An 18,221-nucleotide genomic window follows, 5' to 3' on the forward strand; every position below is an offset into this window, starting at 1 on the left:
CCGTCAAATAACAAAGAAACCCCGATACAAAGGATTTCTCCACGCTAAGTCAGAGCATTAGGTTTTTGGCATACATATTTTCAAGAAGATACCACTTAGGTATTAATAAACCTGCATGGTTAAAAACCATCAATTTCATAAATTTCTAAGCAACTCAAGTTAAAGTAACTTTGTTGATGCTGGGTTCACTTTCAATAATAAAAAAAGGCAGAAAAGTGTTAGATTCATGGCCATTTTGTATACTGAAATCTACATTTCAGTTGGAGTTATTTATATCCTTTGTATTTACTTTGGAAACGACCCTGAACCATTAATAAGCCGCGATTCTGTGAAAGTTAGTACCCTGAGTTTAGCATGTTCTGCCTCTCCAGATTTGAAGAGGAAAAGAAGTTACGTAGATTGTTGTGGCTTTGTTAATATAGAGACTTTGTGATGTAAGATTTTTCTATAAAAGTCTAGGAGTGAAAATTTCTCTAACAAAGACTAAATTCTGCATTAATGCAAATTTTACAAGTTTTAAAGTGAAAATTAATTAAGCTGCAGATATAATTTCCAAATTCCATTTCTATCTGGAAGATTCTTTTTCTAACTGGGCCTAATTATTACAGTTAATGATTATAATAATTTCAGAATACAATCACTCTTCACTACTTGAGTTATTGCACACATCTCTCTATTCAGTAAAAGAAAGGGGCATTTTTCAATACTGACACTCAGAATCTATTCAGTTAGTACCAAACTAAGAAAAATCTTTACTAGGTTCTTCATCACAGTTAACCCTAAGAAAACATTACTTTAGGAATCACTGACTACTTAATATTTAGCTGTATGTACCTGTTCCTTTTCTTAATAGATATGTGGTTGTGTAATAGTAGAAGCCTTATAAGTTATGCTCATTTGTGTTCAAGAAGGAATTAAAGATTCAAAATATATGTTCATCTTTAATGTATAAAACTCATTTTTACACTGGTTTTCATTTTAATTAGTTCACTGACATTTTTGTACCTCAGATACTTTGTTCATATTAACCCAGCACCTGAGTACCCCAGCCCCTGTTGAATCCCCCCCCCCAAGGGTTCACTTCTGCTCTCTTCCCAAATAGTTCCCCCCCTTCTATCTTCGTCTTATGTGAATTTTTTTCATAAATCTAAATTTCAAATACAAAAGACAAAATATTTTTATTTCAGCATCTGGCTTAATTTCACTTAACAGAAGATGGAAATCTAACCAAGGAAGAGACTTCTATTTCTAAGAAAGATGGTGGAGTATGAAAGGATATAAACCACACTACAGAAAATCAATCTATCTAATTCAAGGCACTCTAAAAACATGAAGTGTTTCCTTTACTTAGATCATTCAATATGTATCATGCTAAAACAAATGTTATTTGTGGTAATTTTGAAACAATGTCTATTTAACAGGCTAATGTTTTCCTATAGTAGTGATGATATAAAATCATAAACCTGTGAAAGACACAAAACTGTATCGTGAAGAGATATTTCTCAGCATCATTAAAATATGAAGAGAAGCATGAAGAAGTTATACATTCTACACAATACTGAAATATTTTGTTCTTAATGTTCTAGAACAGTAAAAATAAAAGTAAAAATAAAGCCAAAGCCAGCTGTGGTGGCACACTCTCAGTATCAGCATCTGGGGGGCAGAAGAAGGTAGATTTCTTTGAGAGACCAGCCTGGTTTACACAGCAAGCTCCAGGACAGTCAGACCTAAATAGAGAGACCCTGTCTATAAAAACAAAATAAGGACAACAACAACAACAACAACACCATAACCAAACAAACAACTCAGAAACAGAAAGGTCTATATTGTTCAAAATGTCAATAGTAACTTCTAACCCTTAAAAACCATCAAAGTAGTAGTATTCAGTAATTGGTCAAACCTATGAAAGTTAAGAATGTTTATTAATTTTAAAATGAAATTAAGTATCATAAAAATACTTTTGGATGTCATTTAAAAGGCACTTAAACAATGATTCACAAATTTGTTAAAGATTTTATTTTATGTGTATGCATGAATTCCTGCATATATGTATCACAAAACAGCCTTATATCCTAGAGAACCAGATTTCCTGGAACTTGGTTACAGATGACTGTGTGCTGCCATGCGGGCCCCAGAAACTGAACACAGGTCTTCTTCAAGAGCAAAAACTACTCTTAACCACTGAGCCATCTCTCTAGCCCCTTTACAACTTATTTTAAGTAGCATTTCCAAACCTAAAATGTCTTAACACACAGTTAAAAGTACTACAAAAAGGTAAAACTGTAACCCATCTGCAAAAAGACATAATGGCTTAAATTTCATATATTACTGTTTTAGATATACCAAGTTATGGCCCTTAGAGTTATGAAATACTCTGAACCATTTCTACAATTAATTCTGCTGACATTTCTACACACTATCTTAAACATTAAGTATCTTGCCAGTCTTTCTCTCAAGGAAGGTAAAGTACCTAGGAAACCTAAAACCTTTCAGAAGCAAGTTTACTATTGCTCATTAGAAGAACCACCTAAGAGCGCTAAGAACCTGCATCACAAAGAGTAACTTTCTAGCGCAGTGCAGCAATGTGAAAGACAAGAGGTGTTTACTTGTATAATAGGCCTTTCTTGATGATGTTTAAGTCTATCCTATCAACACTTTTGGGCACATCTATACCCATGGTAGATAAAATGAAAGCCTGTAATCACAAGCTCAAATAAGGCTTTACTTTAAAAGTAAAAGATGAGAAAAGCTACCTGATGGCAGAATTTGGTCTCGTTCTTTTAATGTAATCCATGGCCTCGGAGGAAGCTGCTCTGGATGAACTGAAAGAAAAAAGTTAAAAACAAAATAATCCTCTATGAAATCAGTATCACTTAGTTTCTAATACCAAATCAACCTATTTATGATTTAAGCCCACAAGTAGGCTTAAAAAAATCCAATCCTGGAATTGAGCATAGACTTCAAAAAAAAAAAAAAAAAAGCAGGAATCAGTGGGTAACAATTCCTGTTACTCCAACGTGAATGAATTTGACCTGCATCCTGGGAACCTATGTAAAAAGCCTTACTCTGTTGCATATCCCAGCACTCTTCTAAGATGAGATGAGAGGAGGCTAGAGAGTCAGCTCAAAGCTCCAAGCCAGCTAGCATGGAGTACACAGAGCAGTGACACAACAGGACACAAAGTGAAAGGAGTCTTCTGAAAGCTGTCCTCTGATCTCACACAGAAAGAGCACTTACAAACACAATCAGTAAATTCATTTCATTAAATTTCTAAAAAGAGCTATGCAGAGAACATTAAAACTAGTATTAGAAAAGAACGCCAAGAAACTCATTAATGATATTTCCACATGTGTGATTGTATGAAAAGTGCCTTAAACTTAAAACATTAGGCAAAATCTTCTGTTTTAACTACAAAGGTAGGTTGTCATGTTTATCTTTGTTCCCTTCTGCAAAATTAAAGCTATGTAAAAACAACATACTGGTAAATCAAGTATCTTAAAACAGAAAAAGAAAATGAATGTAAAAGAAATAAAAAAGTTTTCTAAAAATGAGGCTTTCATTACCTGCTCTTTCATTGTTTTTTTGTTTGGTTTTTGTTTTGTTTTGTTTTGTGTTTTTTTGAGATACAATTTTTCTGTGTAGCTCTCATTGTCCTGGAACTCAGACTTAAAAGTAGACCAGGCTCGCCTTAAACTCACCTATCTGCCTGCCCCTTCCCCTTCCCCTTCCCCTTCCCCTGCCCCTGCCCCTGCCCCTGCCCCTGCCCCTGCCCCTGCCCCTGCCCCCTGTAAGTGCTATGGGATTAAAGGTGTGCATCACCAACTCCCCACTTCTTTCACTGTTTTATAATGTCAATTTCACTTAAGAGTGGCTAGCTTATTCTCTTCAGAATTGAGGAAACAAAGAAGCTGAGTTACTTCACTGGCAACTTTCTGTAATGTCACATTCCAGAGTTGCCAAAGATTTCCAGACATTTATCCTAAACCTGTCATCACCTTGGATTCCAGAAAAATACAACCTTCCAGAAAACTCCTGCCCCCAAGATGAAGCCAATTATCTATGATGTTGTGCTACATCTGTAGCAGGGCCATTCATTCCCTCAGAAGTATCCTATGCCATAAAGCAGTGAGGACTTTTTCAAACCCACCTTGTTCAACCAGAACTGAGACCACTGAAATGATTTAAAAAAAGAAAAAAAAATCAATGACATTTATAATAAACGAATATATGTTAAAAAATAATAATAATAATAAACAAAAACAGAAAAAAAGTCTTTGAAAATATCAAAATACACTGGATAGTGGTGACACATGCCTTTAATGCCAGTAGCTGGGAGACAGAGGCACGTAGATCTGTGTGAGTTTAAGGGCAGCCTGATCTAAAGAACAAGTTCTAGGAGGACAGCAAGAGCTACACAAACCCTTTCTCAAAAAACTGAAAAATAAAATAAATTGTGAAATTACTTATGGAATTATAAAATTGTCTAAATTCCTATCATTAATAGTCTAGAACAAAGAATATAAAGCTGAAAAGTTTTCTAAGATATAATGGATAAAAATTTCCATTCAACTAGTAATCAAAGAAGGTAAATAAATTTAAGTCCAATAAATTTGATGAAATTCTAACTAAACTTCTGAGAACTAGAAAAATAACTTCAGAAACATCAAAGACCTAACAGATTACCTATAGGAAAACACCAATTTAAGTTACATTGGAAGCCTAAGGAAACCCTACATTTTTTAATGGCTATGACAGAAGAACTATCCTTTAGAAATCAAGGAGCTGGTCATGGGTGCATGCATGTAATTCGAGATACTCCAAACTACTGTGTGGCTGAGGTTAGTAGAAAGGAGGATCAAGAGGAAATAAAAGTCAGAATGTTATGAAAAACTAAAAGACTGATCATTAACAGATCTACCTTTAAAGAAGAATGGCCAGTGCTAAAGGAAGCTGTCCAAACAAAAAGAAAAATATGAGAAGAAAAACTAAAACATCAAAAAAAAAAAAAAAAGAAAGAAAGAAAGAAAGAAAAAGAAAAAGAAAAAGAAAAAGAAAAAAAAAGAATGGATAAAACTAGGAGCATTAACATCATTATCACTTCACTCCCAGTTCTTAAATAGTATTTGATGGTCAAAGGAGAAAATTGTAAAAACTATTATGGTACCAGTAAGGATACCTAAACTTTAGTTAAATTAAAAGGCAAAATAAAATCTTAGTAAGGTGAATAAAAAAATGACTTAACTATTCCATATACCTTCAAATACAACAATATAGAAAATTAGAAAATAACTTTTCAACAACCAAGAATGACTACGTTAATACGTGATAAAGTAGTTTCCAAAATTAAAAAATAAAATAGAACAATAACAATTGTAAACATGTATGTGCCAATCAACAGCTTAAAATACCAGAAGCAGAGGTTGCAGAGAAAGTCCAGCAGTTAAAATCATTGAGTACACTAAAATCCAAACAGCAGCTCATAACCTTCTGTAACTCTAGTTTCAGGGTATCAGATGCCCTCCTCTAGCCTCCTCAGTCATCAGGAATGTTAATGTTACACATATATACATGCAAGCAAATTTTCATATACATAAAATAAAAATAAATCTTGAAAAAAAAAAACATGAGAAGCAAAAGTTGACAGTAGAATAGAGGAAAAAAAAAAAAAGCTTCCATAACTACATAACTACAGCACAATTACAACCTGTTCTACAGAGTGAATTCCAGGACAGCCAGGGCTATACGAGAAACCCTGTCTCAAAAAAACAAAAACAAAAACAAAAAAGAAAACATAAAACATAAAACACAAATGTTTATGTTAAAAGAGGCTAGATTTCCATTAATAATTTAAGTTACTATCTTTAGCTACAAAAAGGAACAAAATATAAACCAAACAGAAGAAAGAAGTACCAAGTTAAAAAGATACAAAAAAAGATTAAGAATGAATGAAATACACAAAAATGTATCCTTAGTACACATAATTAAACTTCTGAGGTAGATAATAAGAAACAAGTAAATTTGCAATTTTAAACAGTCTAACAATTAGTAAAACCAAATTATTAAGTATACATTAACCACACTAGTACAGTATCACCGACGAACGTAAACTGGTATAATAGAAAGCTGCCATCAACAACTGCAGAGGTCTATTCTTCTGAAGTGCATGCTTAACACCTACATAAACTAAGAATGTGTTGGCTTATAAGGTATTAAATTTTTTAATAAAAGACTACATTCTCTAACCACAATACAATCAAGCTAAAGAGAAGGTTGTAGGCTTCCATGTAGGTATGGAAATTAAACCTCTATCCTCTAGAAAATCAACCAGTGCTTTTAATGGCTAAGCCGCTTCTCCAGTTCCTGTCACAGCATTGTAAAAAGGATATTTGAAATCAATTAAAAAATAAAAAACAAACCACCCATCCAGTCAAATATAATCAGATCAAGGGAGACATTTTACTGTCTTTGTTCTCAAGATTTTTTATACTACTATCATCAAACCATCATCCATATATATTGGCACACTTCCCCCCCTTGGAGTCATCTACCATCTCTGGTTCTTAAAACCTTTCTACTCCTTTTTCTGCATAGATCCAAGAGTCTCAACGGGAGAAATTTGATAAAGACACCCCTTTCAGGGCTGAGTGCTCCAATGTCTCTCACTCTGCACAATGTCTATCTGTTTGCAAATGATGCCTGCTGGAAAGGGAATATCCATTTTTTCCAATAAAGTGTCACTGAATATATCAACCACACCCCTGAGCAGGCCCCATACCCAGAAGTAGCTGCTGGCCAACACAGAAAGGATTATATATATACTATTTACATTTCATTTCAAATGTTATCCCCTTTCCCGGTTTCCCCTCTGGATCCCTCCTCCCCCTCCCCTATCCCCTCTCCCCCTGCTTCTTCGAGGGTGCTCTCCCACCCACCCACTCTCACCTCACTACCCTGACAGTCCCCAACACTGGGGAATCGAGATTTCACAGGACCAAGGGCTTCTCCTCCTATTGATGCCAGACAATGCCATCCTCTGCTACATATGTGGCTAGAGTCATGGGTCCCTCCATGTGTACTCTTTGGTTGGTGGTTTAGTCAGATGACAGCAGATGCTGGCAAGGGTGTGGAGAAAGAGGAGCACTCCTCCACTGTTGGTGGGATTGCAAGCTGGTACAACCACTCTGGAAATCACTGTGGCCGGTCCTCAGAAAATTGGACATAGTACCTGAGAACCCAGCTATGCCACTCCTGGGCATATACCCAAAAGATNCTCCAACATATAAGAAGGACACATGCTCCACTATGTTCATAGCAGCCTTACTTGTAATATAGCCAGAAGCTGGAAAGAACCCAGATGACCTTCAACAGACAAATGGATACAGAAAATGTGGTACTTCATTAAATTCTTAGGCAAGTGGATGGAACTAAAAAATATCATCCTGAGTGAGGTAACCCAGTCACAAAAAGAACATACATGGTATGCACTCACTGATAAATGGGTATTAGCCCAAAAGCTCAGAATACCCAAGATACAATTCACAGACCATCTGAAGCTCAAGAAGAAGGAAGACCAAAATGTGACTGTTTCTGTCTTTCTTAGAAGGGGGAACAAAATAATCACAGGCAGTAGAGGGTGGGAGGGATTTGGGAGGAAGAGAGGAGAAAGAGGGAGAAAACTGGGGGCAGGATCAAGTACGAGAGGAGACAGGGATGATATACAGAGGGTCAGAAATTTGAACAGAGGTGTGTAGCTATGGGGGACAGAGAACTGGGGATAGCCACAAGCAAGACCCAGATGCCAAGAAAGCAAGAGGTTCTCAGAACCCAACAGGGATAAGATTAGCTGAAATATCCAACAAAGGGGAAAGAGAACCTGTAGAGGCTCCTGGTTGGGGGTGGGGCCACCCACTAATTTCTAAATTCTTAACTCAGGGGACTCCTGTCTAAAGGAATATGGGGACAAAGTGTGGAGCAGAGACTGAAGGAAAGGCCATCCAGAGACTGCCCCACCTGGGAATCCATCCCACATACAGTCACCAAACTGAGACTGTACTGTGGATGCCAACAAGTGCTTGCTGACAGGAGCCTGATATAGCTGTCTCCTGAGAGGCTCTGCCAGAGCCTGACAAATACAGAGGCAGATGCTCTCAGCCAACCATTGGACTTAGCATGGGGTCCCCAATGAAGGAGTTAGGTTCCTATGCAACCCTATAGAAAGAACAATATCAACCAACCAGAACCCCCCCAGAGCTCCCAGGGACTAAACCACCAACCAAAGAGTACACATGAAAGGACCCATGGCTTTATTTTTTATCTTATTTTTTGTTTGTTTGCTTTCATTGTTTATGTTTTTGATAGAAAAACCATGTATGTATTTGGGTGGGTAGGATTTAGGAGGAGCAGAGTAAAAAGAATATAATCCAAATATACCGATGAAAAATTTTTAAATAAGAAATATTGTTTCCTTCTGTTTCCATATATTTCAGGCTAACCTTCAAATGTAAATGAGGATAATTTTAGGCTTCTGATAACCCCTTGTCTACTTCCAAAGTGCTGAGATTTCAAGTACATGCTGCCACCACACCCAGGTTATGTGGCACTAGGATCAACACAGAATCTGTGAATGCTAGGCAGCCTCTTTACTGATTTACATCAGATGCTCCACACTTGATTCCTCATGCAGCATTTAAAACCAGCAATGAAACAATAAAATTATCAACAAATGGTTCAGAATAAAAATACAAAAAATACAATATGGGACTATCATGTAACCTTACTCCAACCCAGCACTTAGGAGACAGGAGAAACAGGTGGATTTATGTGAGTTTGTGGGCAGTTTGGTCCACATAGTGTGCTCTAGGCCAGCCAAAGCTATAATAAATCTCTGTCAAATAAATAATTAAATAAATGGGGTTTTCAATTTTTTTAAGGGGCCAGGTGTGTAGACAAAGAAGATAGCTCAGTGGGTAAAAAAAAAAAGTGCATATTCTACAAGTATAAGGGCCTAAACTCAAATTCACAATACTACATACAAAAGAGGTTATATACACTAGTATCAGAGGACAAAACAAGCATATCCCAAGAAGGCTGCTGGGCAGTCAACATTGCTGAAAAAAGCTAATTCTGGTTCAATGATTAACTCTGTCTCCAGGTAATCAATAAGGAGTAAAGTAAGATAACTCACATTGTGTGCACACACATAGGCATTCATACCCATACATTCAGGTTCATGGGCCCCACATATACAAAATCAACACACACAACCAAAATATGTATATTTTTAGAAAGACATTACTCAAAAATGTAAATTAGAATTAATCTCACACTTATACCCACATTTTCAATGCTTAAGTAAGCCAATAATAAGTTATAATATCAAAAAATTTTAAAAAGTTATTATATACAGAATAGCCTTCTTATGTAAAATAAATTTGTATATGGACTACAACCAGTAGTCCTATAACACTGGTATTCTTAAAGACCGCTCACAAATGTTCCACATATGTACAATGAGTTAAACTATAGACAAACCTTGATTTATAATGGGACTGTGTTCTAATTAAACCCCTGGACTAAATCAAGAGAGTTTTTTTTTTTTTTAAAGGTTTTTTGAGACAGGGTTTCTCTGTGTAGCCCTGGCTGTCCTGGAACTCACTTTGTAGACCAGGCTGGCCTCGAACTCAGAAATCCGCCTGCCTCTGCCTCCCGAGTACTGGGATTAAAGGCATGCGCCACCACGCCCGGCTTCAAGAGAGTATTTAAAACACTTAACCTGCATCATACCTTAGGGTAGCTTATCTAAAGGTCTACAGAATGTTTGTTAACTTACAGTTGGGAAAATTATCTTACAGAAACCCAATTTTATAATAAAGTACTGTTTATCTTATTTAATTTACTGAACACTATACTGAAAGTAAAAACAAAAAAACAAAAAAAAAAACAAGAATTGTTGTACAGGTAAACTTTTACATAAAATCTGTATCAAATTCAGGTAACTACTGATTAAGACAATCTTGAGTTCATAAGCCTTGGAATTACTAGCCATTTTTATCTCAATGTTTATATTACAAAATGTAAAGATCCTGACACTAGAGAGATGGTTCTAAAGAGCACTTGCTACTCTTTCAAAAGATCTGAGTTTAGTTCCTAGCACTTTAAGACAGATTATTACCACCTACAACTCCAGCTCCAGAGAATCTGACCCCTCTCTGGCCTCCTCTGACACCTCTACCTATGTGGCATATATGAATCATCTTGTATCTTTAATTCCAACATTCAGAGGAAAGTTAGTATCTTGTGAGTTTGAAGTCAGCCAGGTGTACATTATAATGTCCAGAGCACTCAGGGCTACAGTAAGACTCTATCTCAGAAGTAACAAACATAGTAGCAAGTAGTAGTAGTAAAAGTAGTAGTAGCCGTAGTTGTAGTAAAATGTAAACATTCCTACAAGGTAGCATTAACTAAAACTCTCATCACATTGCTTCATAAACAGAAAGTACTCACACATGGAAAAAAAAAATCTCATAAATTTCACAATTACTGCCTATTTCATTCATTACTACATAAGCCAGAAATTCCAAACCTCTAAGCAGCTATCTAAGTGCTGTGTGGTACATCAGCTACTGATAGCATCTGTAGAGTTCCATGCTTTGTCAGTAAGCATTACCTGCAAGATTGTCAAGCATAAAGTTCAGTAGCTTTCGGGTTCCATCTGGGTCCTGGTATAAGCTCATAATATCCTGTGATAAAGGATTGCCTTAAACAGAAAACAAGAATAAAACATGACAATTGCAATTTCAGGGCATATGTTATACAACAACATACTAATTTCCTAAACTGAATTTTGCTGCTTTATCTGTGACACACATCTAAAGAAATTATATGAATATAAAGAAAATACTTTAAGATAGCCATAAATAGTAACTTCAAAAGAGTTATTTCCAGATTTCAGTGTATGATCCTAAAATCTGCACTTGTCAAAAAGAAATACATACATACATATTCATAAATACATACATAGTAATTAATCATGGTTTATTTAGAAATTAGCTTATAGAGTCTACATTACCTTTGAAAATAGTCTGCTAACAATTCTATTTAAGAAAGAATGAGTGATTTATATAAAAAGAGGTTTCAGGCCAGAGAATTGACTGAGAATAAAGTTGCTTGCTGACAAACCTGATGACCTGAGTTTTATTCCCAGAAACAACATGGTAGGAGAACCAACAACTATATTTTAGTCCTGTGACTAAAACATGTGCCAACCTCGCACATGAATAGATAAATGTAAAATAAAAACAAATTGTTTTACACAGAGAAGAAGTCTCCTTGGAATATTTGTATTGACATTATACATGAGGAAATGCAAATATTTCAAGTGAGAAGACAATTTGTTGTCAAGATAACAGCAAAATGTGAAAGGAAAACCTTGTTATGACAGTGGTCAAAAATATCTTGAGTATTAAGAAAAAAGATATATTAAATAACAAGATACCAATAACAAATTTTTATAGGTATATTCCTTAATGAATGAAGAAAAATTGATTGATGTAACCATGCAACAATTATCTAGCATTCAGATCCAGAAAAGCAAAATTCATCAAAGATCTAGACATGGGAGTTTCCCGGTTGTTAAGAAAAACTCCAACAAATGAGGTAGGCAATAGATTAGACATACTGAAAAGAAAACTCAGTAAACAGGGAAAACAGATTCAGGAAAATTACCCAAAAAGCATAAACAGATGTTAAAATGCTGAATACTGAATAGGAAAAGACACAAAACTTAAAATAAGAGAGTTTATACATTAGAGCTCTAGAAAAAAATGATTAGAAACTTGGTTTCTGCTCCAAAATGTAGAAAAACTTGAAGTTACTACTCCTATCCTCATAACCGAAAACAGGTAATCCAAACTACTGCTAATTGTGTCTTCTACCAGTACTACACTAAGAAAACTATTTTCTTCAAATCATAATTTTATTAAAGCTTAACAGATCTAGAGGAGGAAAAGTATTTCACATAGGCCCCTCTAGTTTTCAGTAACAGATGGAAAAATATTCAACTGAGGGTCCCTTAAGCCTTCATATCAACTGATGAAACTCTTTTCCCTTCATATTTATAACTACATCAACAGTGTGCCTTCACAATAACAGAAGATTACTGCTGACAGAGCCTTTGGCGTCAGACATTGCTTAATGAGTCTTTAAGCAAACACAAAAACAGAAGAGAAAAGAGAACGCTATTTTTTTGAAGCGGTTCTAGCGTCTAATACAACAAATAAAGTAATAACCCTATAACAAAAGACAGGAGGTTGGCCAATCTATAAATAGAAAAAAATTATAAAGTATTGAAAATAAGTTTTTTAAAAATTGGCCTAAAAGGAGGATCACTTGAGAGATGAGCTAGAAATAAGAGACCAGAAAAAGAGCCCAGGAAGGGCATATACCCAAAAGATACTCCACCATCCCCACAGGACACTTGCCCAACTATGTTAGTGGCATCTTTATTCATAACAACCAGAAACTGGAAACAATCTAAATGTCCCTCAACTGAAGAATGGAAATTTTTTTTTTTTTAAATGTGGTTAAATCACACAATGAGATACTACTCTGCTGCTAAAACAAGCACATCATGAATTTTTTAGGCAAAATGGATGAACCTAGAAAATATTTCCTGGGTGAGGTAACCCAAACCCATACATGGTATTTACTCACTTGTAAGTGGATTATTAGCCATAAAATACAGGATTTCCACACTACAATCTATAGTTCCAAAGAAGCCAAAGAACAAGGAGGATGGTTGAATCTTTCTCAGAAGGGAAAATAAAATATGGATCTTTTATATCAGAGGTGGATGGAGAGAGGAAACTGGGAAGGAAAGGGGATGTAGAGGGGAGTAGGGTGTGAGGGAGATCAGATATAGGGAGAGCAGGGGAGAGAAAAGGGAATTTGGCCAGGAGTGGGAGGTGGGGAATCTCTAAGACACGACAGAGATCTGGAATGGGGGAGGTCCCAGGGTGACTATGAGGGCGACTCTAGCTGACTCCTAGCAGTCAGAAATATGATCCTAAAGTAGCCACTTCCTGTAGCCAGGCAGAATCTGGGAGGAGGGATAAGGGCAACAAAACCCATCCACAAAACCTTTGGCCCAAAATATGTGCTGCCTACAAGATGTGCAGGGACAAAGAACAGAGACTGAAGGAATGGCCAACCAATGACTGGCACAAATTGAGACCCATCCCATGGGCAGGAACCAATCCCTGATACTATTAATGATACTCTGTTATGTTTGCAGACAGGAACCTACCATAACTGTCCTCTGAGAGGCTCCACCCAGCAGCCAATGGAAAGAAATGCAGAGACCCATACACAAACATTAAATGGAGCTTGGGGAGTCTCATGAAAGAGTTGGAAGAAAACTGAGGAAATCAAAGATGGCAGGAAGACCAACAGAGTCAACTAACCTGGACCCTTGGGAGCTCTCAGAGACTGAACCACCAACCAAAGAGCAAGCAGGGTCTGGACCTAGGCCCCCTGCATATCACGGAGCATATAAACAGCTTGGTCTTCATGATGGTTCTCCAACAACAGCAGCAAAAGCTGTCCCTGAATCCACTGCCTGCCTGTCTATGAATCCTGTTCCCTTGGTTGCACTGCCTTGTCTGGCCCCAGTTGGAGAGGATGCACCAAGTCCTGCAGTGATTTGATGTGCAGGGGGGAGGGTATGATGCATACCTGGAGGGGGCTTCCTCTTCTTAAAGGAGATGGGGAGAAGACTGCTTAGGGTGTAAGGGGGAGGGACGTGGAAGAGGAAGATTAAATAAAAACAAAGTAAAATTATGTACATATATAGGAAAAGGCTATAATCAAAGTCTTAACTTTGTTTACTAATTCAAGGAAAAAACGTAATGAGTAAGCTGATACAGGACACAATATAATCAAAGAAGTTTACAAGAGGATATCACTTAACAAAATACATGGTAGTACAAACTAGACCATGATAACAACAAACAGAAGACCTTAAATAAAAGGATCAAACACATCAGAAGATAAACAAGAATGGGAACATCTTTCAAAAGCTAAAAACAAAAACAAAATATTACCAAGATGTGATATAAAATATATTGGAGATTTCAAATCTTATTCTCACTTATCAACAGAAACTATGAATATAGCACCAGTCAAAACCAGAAAAACAAACTAACAAAACAAAGAACCTGGCTAAAGTAGAACTGAATAGAAAATTGCTTTGAGAAATGGATAATTTTTTTTATTTTGTTTTGTTTTTCATTTTATTTATTCACTTTACATCCTGCTTACTGCCTCTCCTCCTGGTTACCCCTTCAACAATCCTTCCTTCTCTCACTCTCTTCTGAGAGGGTGGGGGACCCCTGAGTATCCCCCCACCCTGGCATATCGGCTCTCTGCAGTGCTAGTCACATCCTCTCCCACTGAGGCCAGACAAGGCAGCCCAGCTAGAAGAACATATCTCACAAACAGGCAATAGCTTTTGGAATAGCCCCAGCTCTAACTGTTCAATACCCATGACCAAACTGCACATCTGCTACATATGAGCAGGGAGGTCTAGATCCAGCCAGTATATGATCTTTGGTTGGTAGTTCAGTCTTTGAGACCCCCAAGGGTCCAGGTTAGTTGACTTTGTTGGTCTTCCAGTAGAGTTCTCATCCCATTCAGGCCTACAATCCTTCCCCCAACTCTTGTGTAAAGAGTTCCCAAACTCCATCCACTCTTTGGCTGTGGATCTCTGCATCCTTCTGAATCAGCTGCTAGATGAAGCTTCTCAGAGGACAGCCATGTTAAACATTCATTCAAGAAAAACAAAATTTAAAAATTAGTCAAAAGTAGCATAGGAAAGGCCCTTCAAATCAACCTGCAACTCCATAAAAGCAACAACAAAACTAATAAAAATAAAAGTGGTTCTACTATCAACTTATATCAGTAACATGGCTAAATCTGTGTGAAAATTCAGGTGAGTGACTGATTAAAACATAATTGTAGAGACAGAATGTTACAAATCAATAGACAAAATTATCCTAGGCTATGTTGATTGCCCTTTCATAGTTATTACCAATTCCTGTATTAGACCTAACATGGCTGCAACTTTTAGAATATACTATTTTAAGTAAACTATCAGCTTCCATAAGCCCTAAAGCTAAGAATAAGGTAGCATCTAAAGTCTATGAAGAAAATTCCCACTTATCTGATATTCCTCTACCAATGAATTGGGTAAATGCATTGATTTATGGCTTCCTTTTGCTCTATACCTATAGAAGTTCATCTTGATCTCCTGCACCATTGAACATGTTCATGGTAATCTGAACGTTCATATTTGGCTCAGAATCAACTATTTCATTCTATCTGGATGCAAGAGTAAGAGCTAGTTATTTGTAAGAGATGACATATGTAATGGTGGTTCCTGCCCTAAGATTACAATGAAGCTGAAAACATTTCATTCCATGCATATTATGGCCTTTGTAACACTGAACCATGATGCATTATTCATGTATTTGTGGTAATGTTGGTGTTAAACATGGCAGTGCTCCCACTGTATAAGATTATAAAATATACCATTATGTAGGGTACATAATGTAATGACAATAAAACTGTTACTTGTTCATGCATTATAGTATACTAGAACATATTATTCCCACAAATTTAAAAAAATTATTGTAAATTACATGCCCTGTCACATCATAGCAACTTCACCATCTCATATTTACCATATGGATTGGATTGCATCAAGAGATGAGATAGGGTTCCTAGCTTTATTATAGAATAGTAGTCACAGAAAGATAAAGTTCCAAAAGGTGTATTTCTAAGATTATGGCCCTGTCTTTAAGCAATACATTACTCTATTTGCGATCTTGAAAATTTTACCAAAAGACTGCAACACCCAGAGAGGATTCATTTAAGGGAAAAGACAAATTTGATTAAGAGAAAAGATTTCCGAAGGTTCTGTTTATAATCCACTCTATCAGAGCAGCTCAGCTAGAGCTCTTCCCATCTCATCTGATAAAGACTAGTCACTATCTGGTCTGCATGGCATTTGTCTGACTTGTTCATAGAGGAAGGTTTTTTTCTCCACACTCTCCACATGCCTGAGTAAGAGGTAACAGAGTGCAGAAAACTACTACTGGCAAGTTTTAGCTATGTGGAAGTAGGGAAGACAGTAAGAGGCAGAACAAACAACAGGCTGACCAAATGAAAAGCTTGAGAATTCAGTATCCATGAGGGCTTGTCCATCCACATGCAAAGGGCTGGGTTATATAGAGAAAAGGCTAAAACCACAGCTCAAGTTTCACCTCTGACCTTGAAACTATGCCTAGGCAGGAAACAAAGATAACAGAAGTTGTAAAGTTCCTGCTTAGTAGTGAAAGTATGTTACAAACAGAACCACAAAGCAAAGAGGAAAGATTTTAGTGGCCACAATACAGTATTGCTTTTGAAAATTAACTAAAGCAAGAAGAAAAGTGGCAAATAACACTAACACATAAAACAAAGAACAAGGTAAAAATATGATTTCTGAATTGTCACCTTTACTTCAAAGTAAAGTTCTAACAAACAAACAAATAAACCTATAAAGATTAAAACAAACAAACAAAACACTATACGTAAAACTAAGGGAGGAGATAATGAATTTACAAAGGGGGAGGGGGACAAAAAACCTTGTTCATCAGTTAGTTACAATACCAATAATCTGATCTTGGGTGGTTCAATTTAACAGCTCTTAAGCTTTAGAACTGTTCAAAAGCAGTATGTATTTAGAAGAAACCATACTTCAATTCTAGTATTTTATCAGGCTACAGGAAATGTAGTAAAGTATCTTGTGATGCTAGGCAACTATAACAAGTTGCAGGTTCCAGGTAGGCACACGATCACAGGGATCTTCAGTGTACTCTGTGGCTGATTTTGGTGTAGTTAAATTCACTTTCCAATTACAATGGATTTATTAGAATAATTACATCAGAATCAGAGAACTACCTGCATATGTAATGAGCTTCAAAAAATTGTCTGAATTTTTTAAAATTTCAAGCATATAATCCCTGATGTTAGAAGGCTGGAGGATCACAAAATCAAGGCCATCATAAGCCAAACAATGAGAAACTCTCAAAAACAAAGATCAAAGGATAGTTTCAAATTGATATTTTAACCACATGAAAAACAGATATATCAAAAACAAATAAACAAACAAAAAACAATCTATAGAAAGAAGCCAAATAAAATGAGAAAGATACAAAACAACGCAACTCTCTAGAATGGCTCAACAATAAATCTTGAACAGCTAGGAACAAAGGACCAAAGACCAAAGGTGCAGACATGGGAGATTCTAAGTCTTTAAAGAAAGTAATGATGAAAGGCACCTTAGATACATACCATGAAGGATACACATGATACAAGTCCCAAAAGAACAGAAGAAAAAAAGTTAAAGAGTTTGTGGCCAAAATCATCTCAAATATGATGAAAACCATTGGTATACATATCCATCAACCTTACCAAATTCCAAGTAGCACAAATGCTAAAGTTGAACAACTAAATACATTCTAGAAAAACTATGAGAAATCCAATATAAAGATAATTTTCAAAAGAGGAGGAAAGTAAAGTATCATGGACACATCCTCAATTAGCTTACTAGTTGAACTGCATATAAGAAACTGGCCTTGCCATACAAATAGATTAAAAGTAGGTTTTAATTCTCCAATCCTGCACAGGCAACATATGGAGATTGTTGGATTCATAACCATTTCAGAACTTCACCTCTACTTATTTACAAAATCTTACTCAATAAGCATTCTTTTTATTTTATTTTCTATCACTAATCTCCACTCTCGTACTTACAGTTATGATGATGGTTTTCTCTGACTGCTCAGTTAGGTCTCAGGACAGTATTTGTGTTTCTCTACCCAGTTTACTATAAACTACTGTTTACTATACGCTTCAGCCACAGCTTAAATACTCCTTATTCCTACAAGGTTACTTCTCTCTCCTCCTCCTTAGCCGTCATAGCTTTAACAACCTCTAAAATCTGTAAACCAGTAAAACCCCCAACTACTTTACCCACTTCAATTTTGTTTTCTTTTCAAGATTATTATTTAATCCTTATCCTTACCCTCCACGTGCTTATTTTATTATCTAAAATATGAGAATTCTCTATACCACTCTTGGTTGTTTATCCTCCCACAGTTACTAAATTCAAATGAGGTTAC

At 36.2% G+C, this 18,221-nt stretch overlaps 1 protein-coding gene across 7 annotated transcripts in view; it reads right to left on the reverse strand.

Moving 5' to 3' along the window:
- Positions 1-18,221, reverse strand: part of Cnot6l (CCR4-NOT transcription complex subunit 6 like) — an 82,756-nt gene that overhangs the window by 17,319 nt on the left and 47,216 nt on the right. For all 7 annotated transcript variants that reach the window (XM_021210565.2, XM_029545155.1, XM_021210563.2 and 4 more), the window contains exons 5-6: positions 10,667-10,756; positions 2,754-2,822 (exon numbers count right to left, since the gene is read on the reverse strand). In XM_021210565.2, coding sequence (XP_021066224.1) covers positions 2,754-2,822; positions 10,667-10,756 — 159 coding nt within the window. The remainder of the gene's footprint in view (positions 1-2,753; positions 2,823-10,666; positions 10,757-18,221) is intronic.

The sequence above is a fragment of the Mus pahari genome, chromosome 13, assembly GCF_900095145.1.
Source record: "Mus pahari chromosome 13, PAHARI_EIJ_v1.1, whole genome shotgun sequence".
NCBI classification, from domain to species: Eukaryota; Metazoa; Chordata; class Mammalia; order Rodentia; family Muridae; genus Mus; species Mus pahari.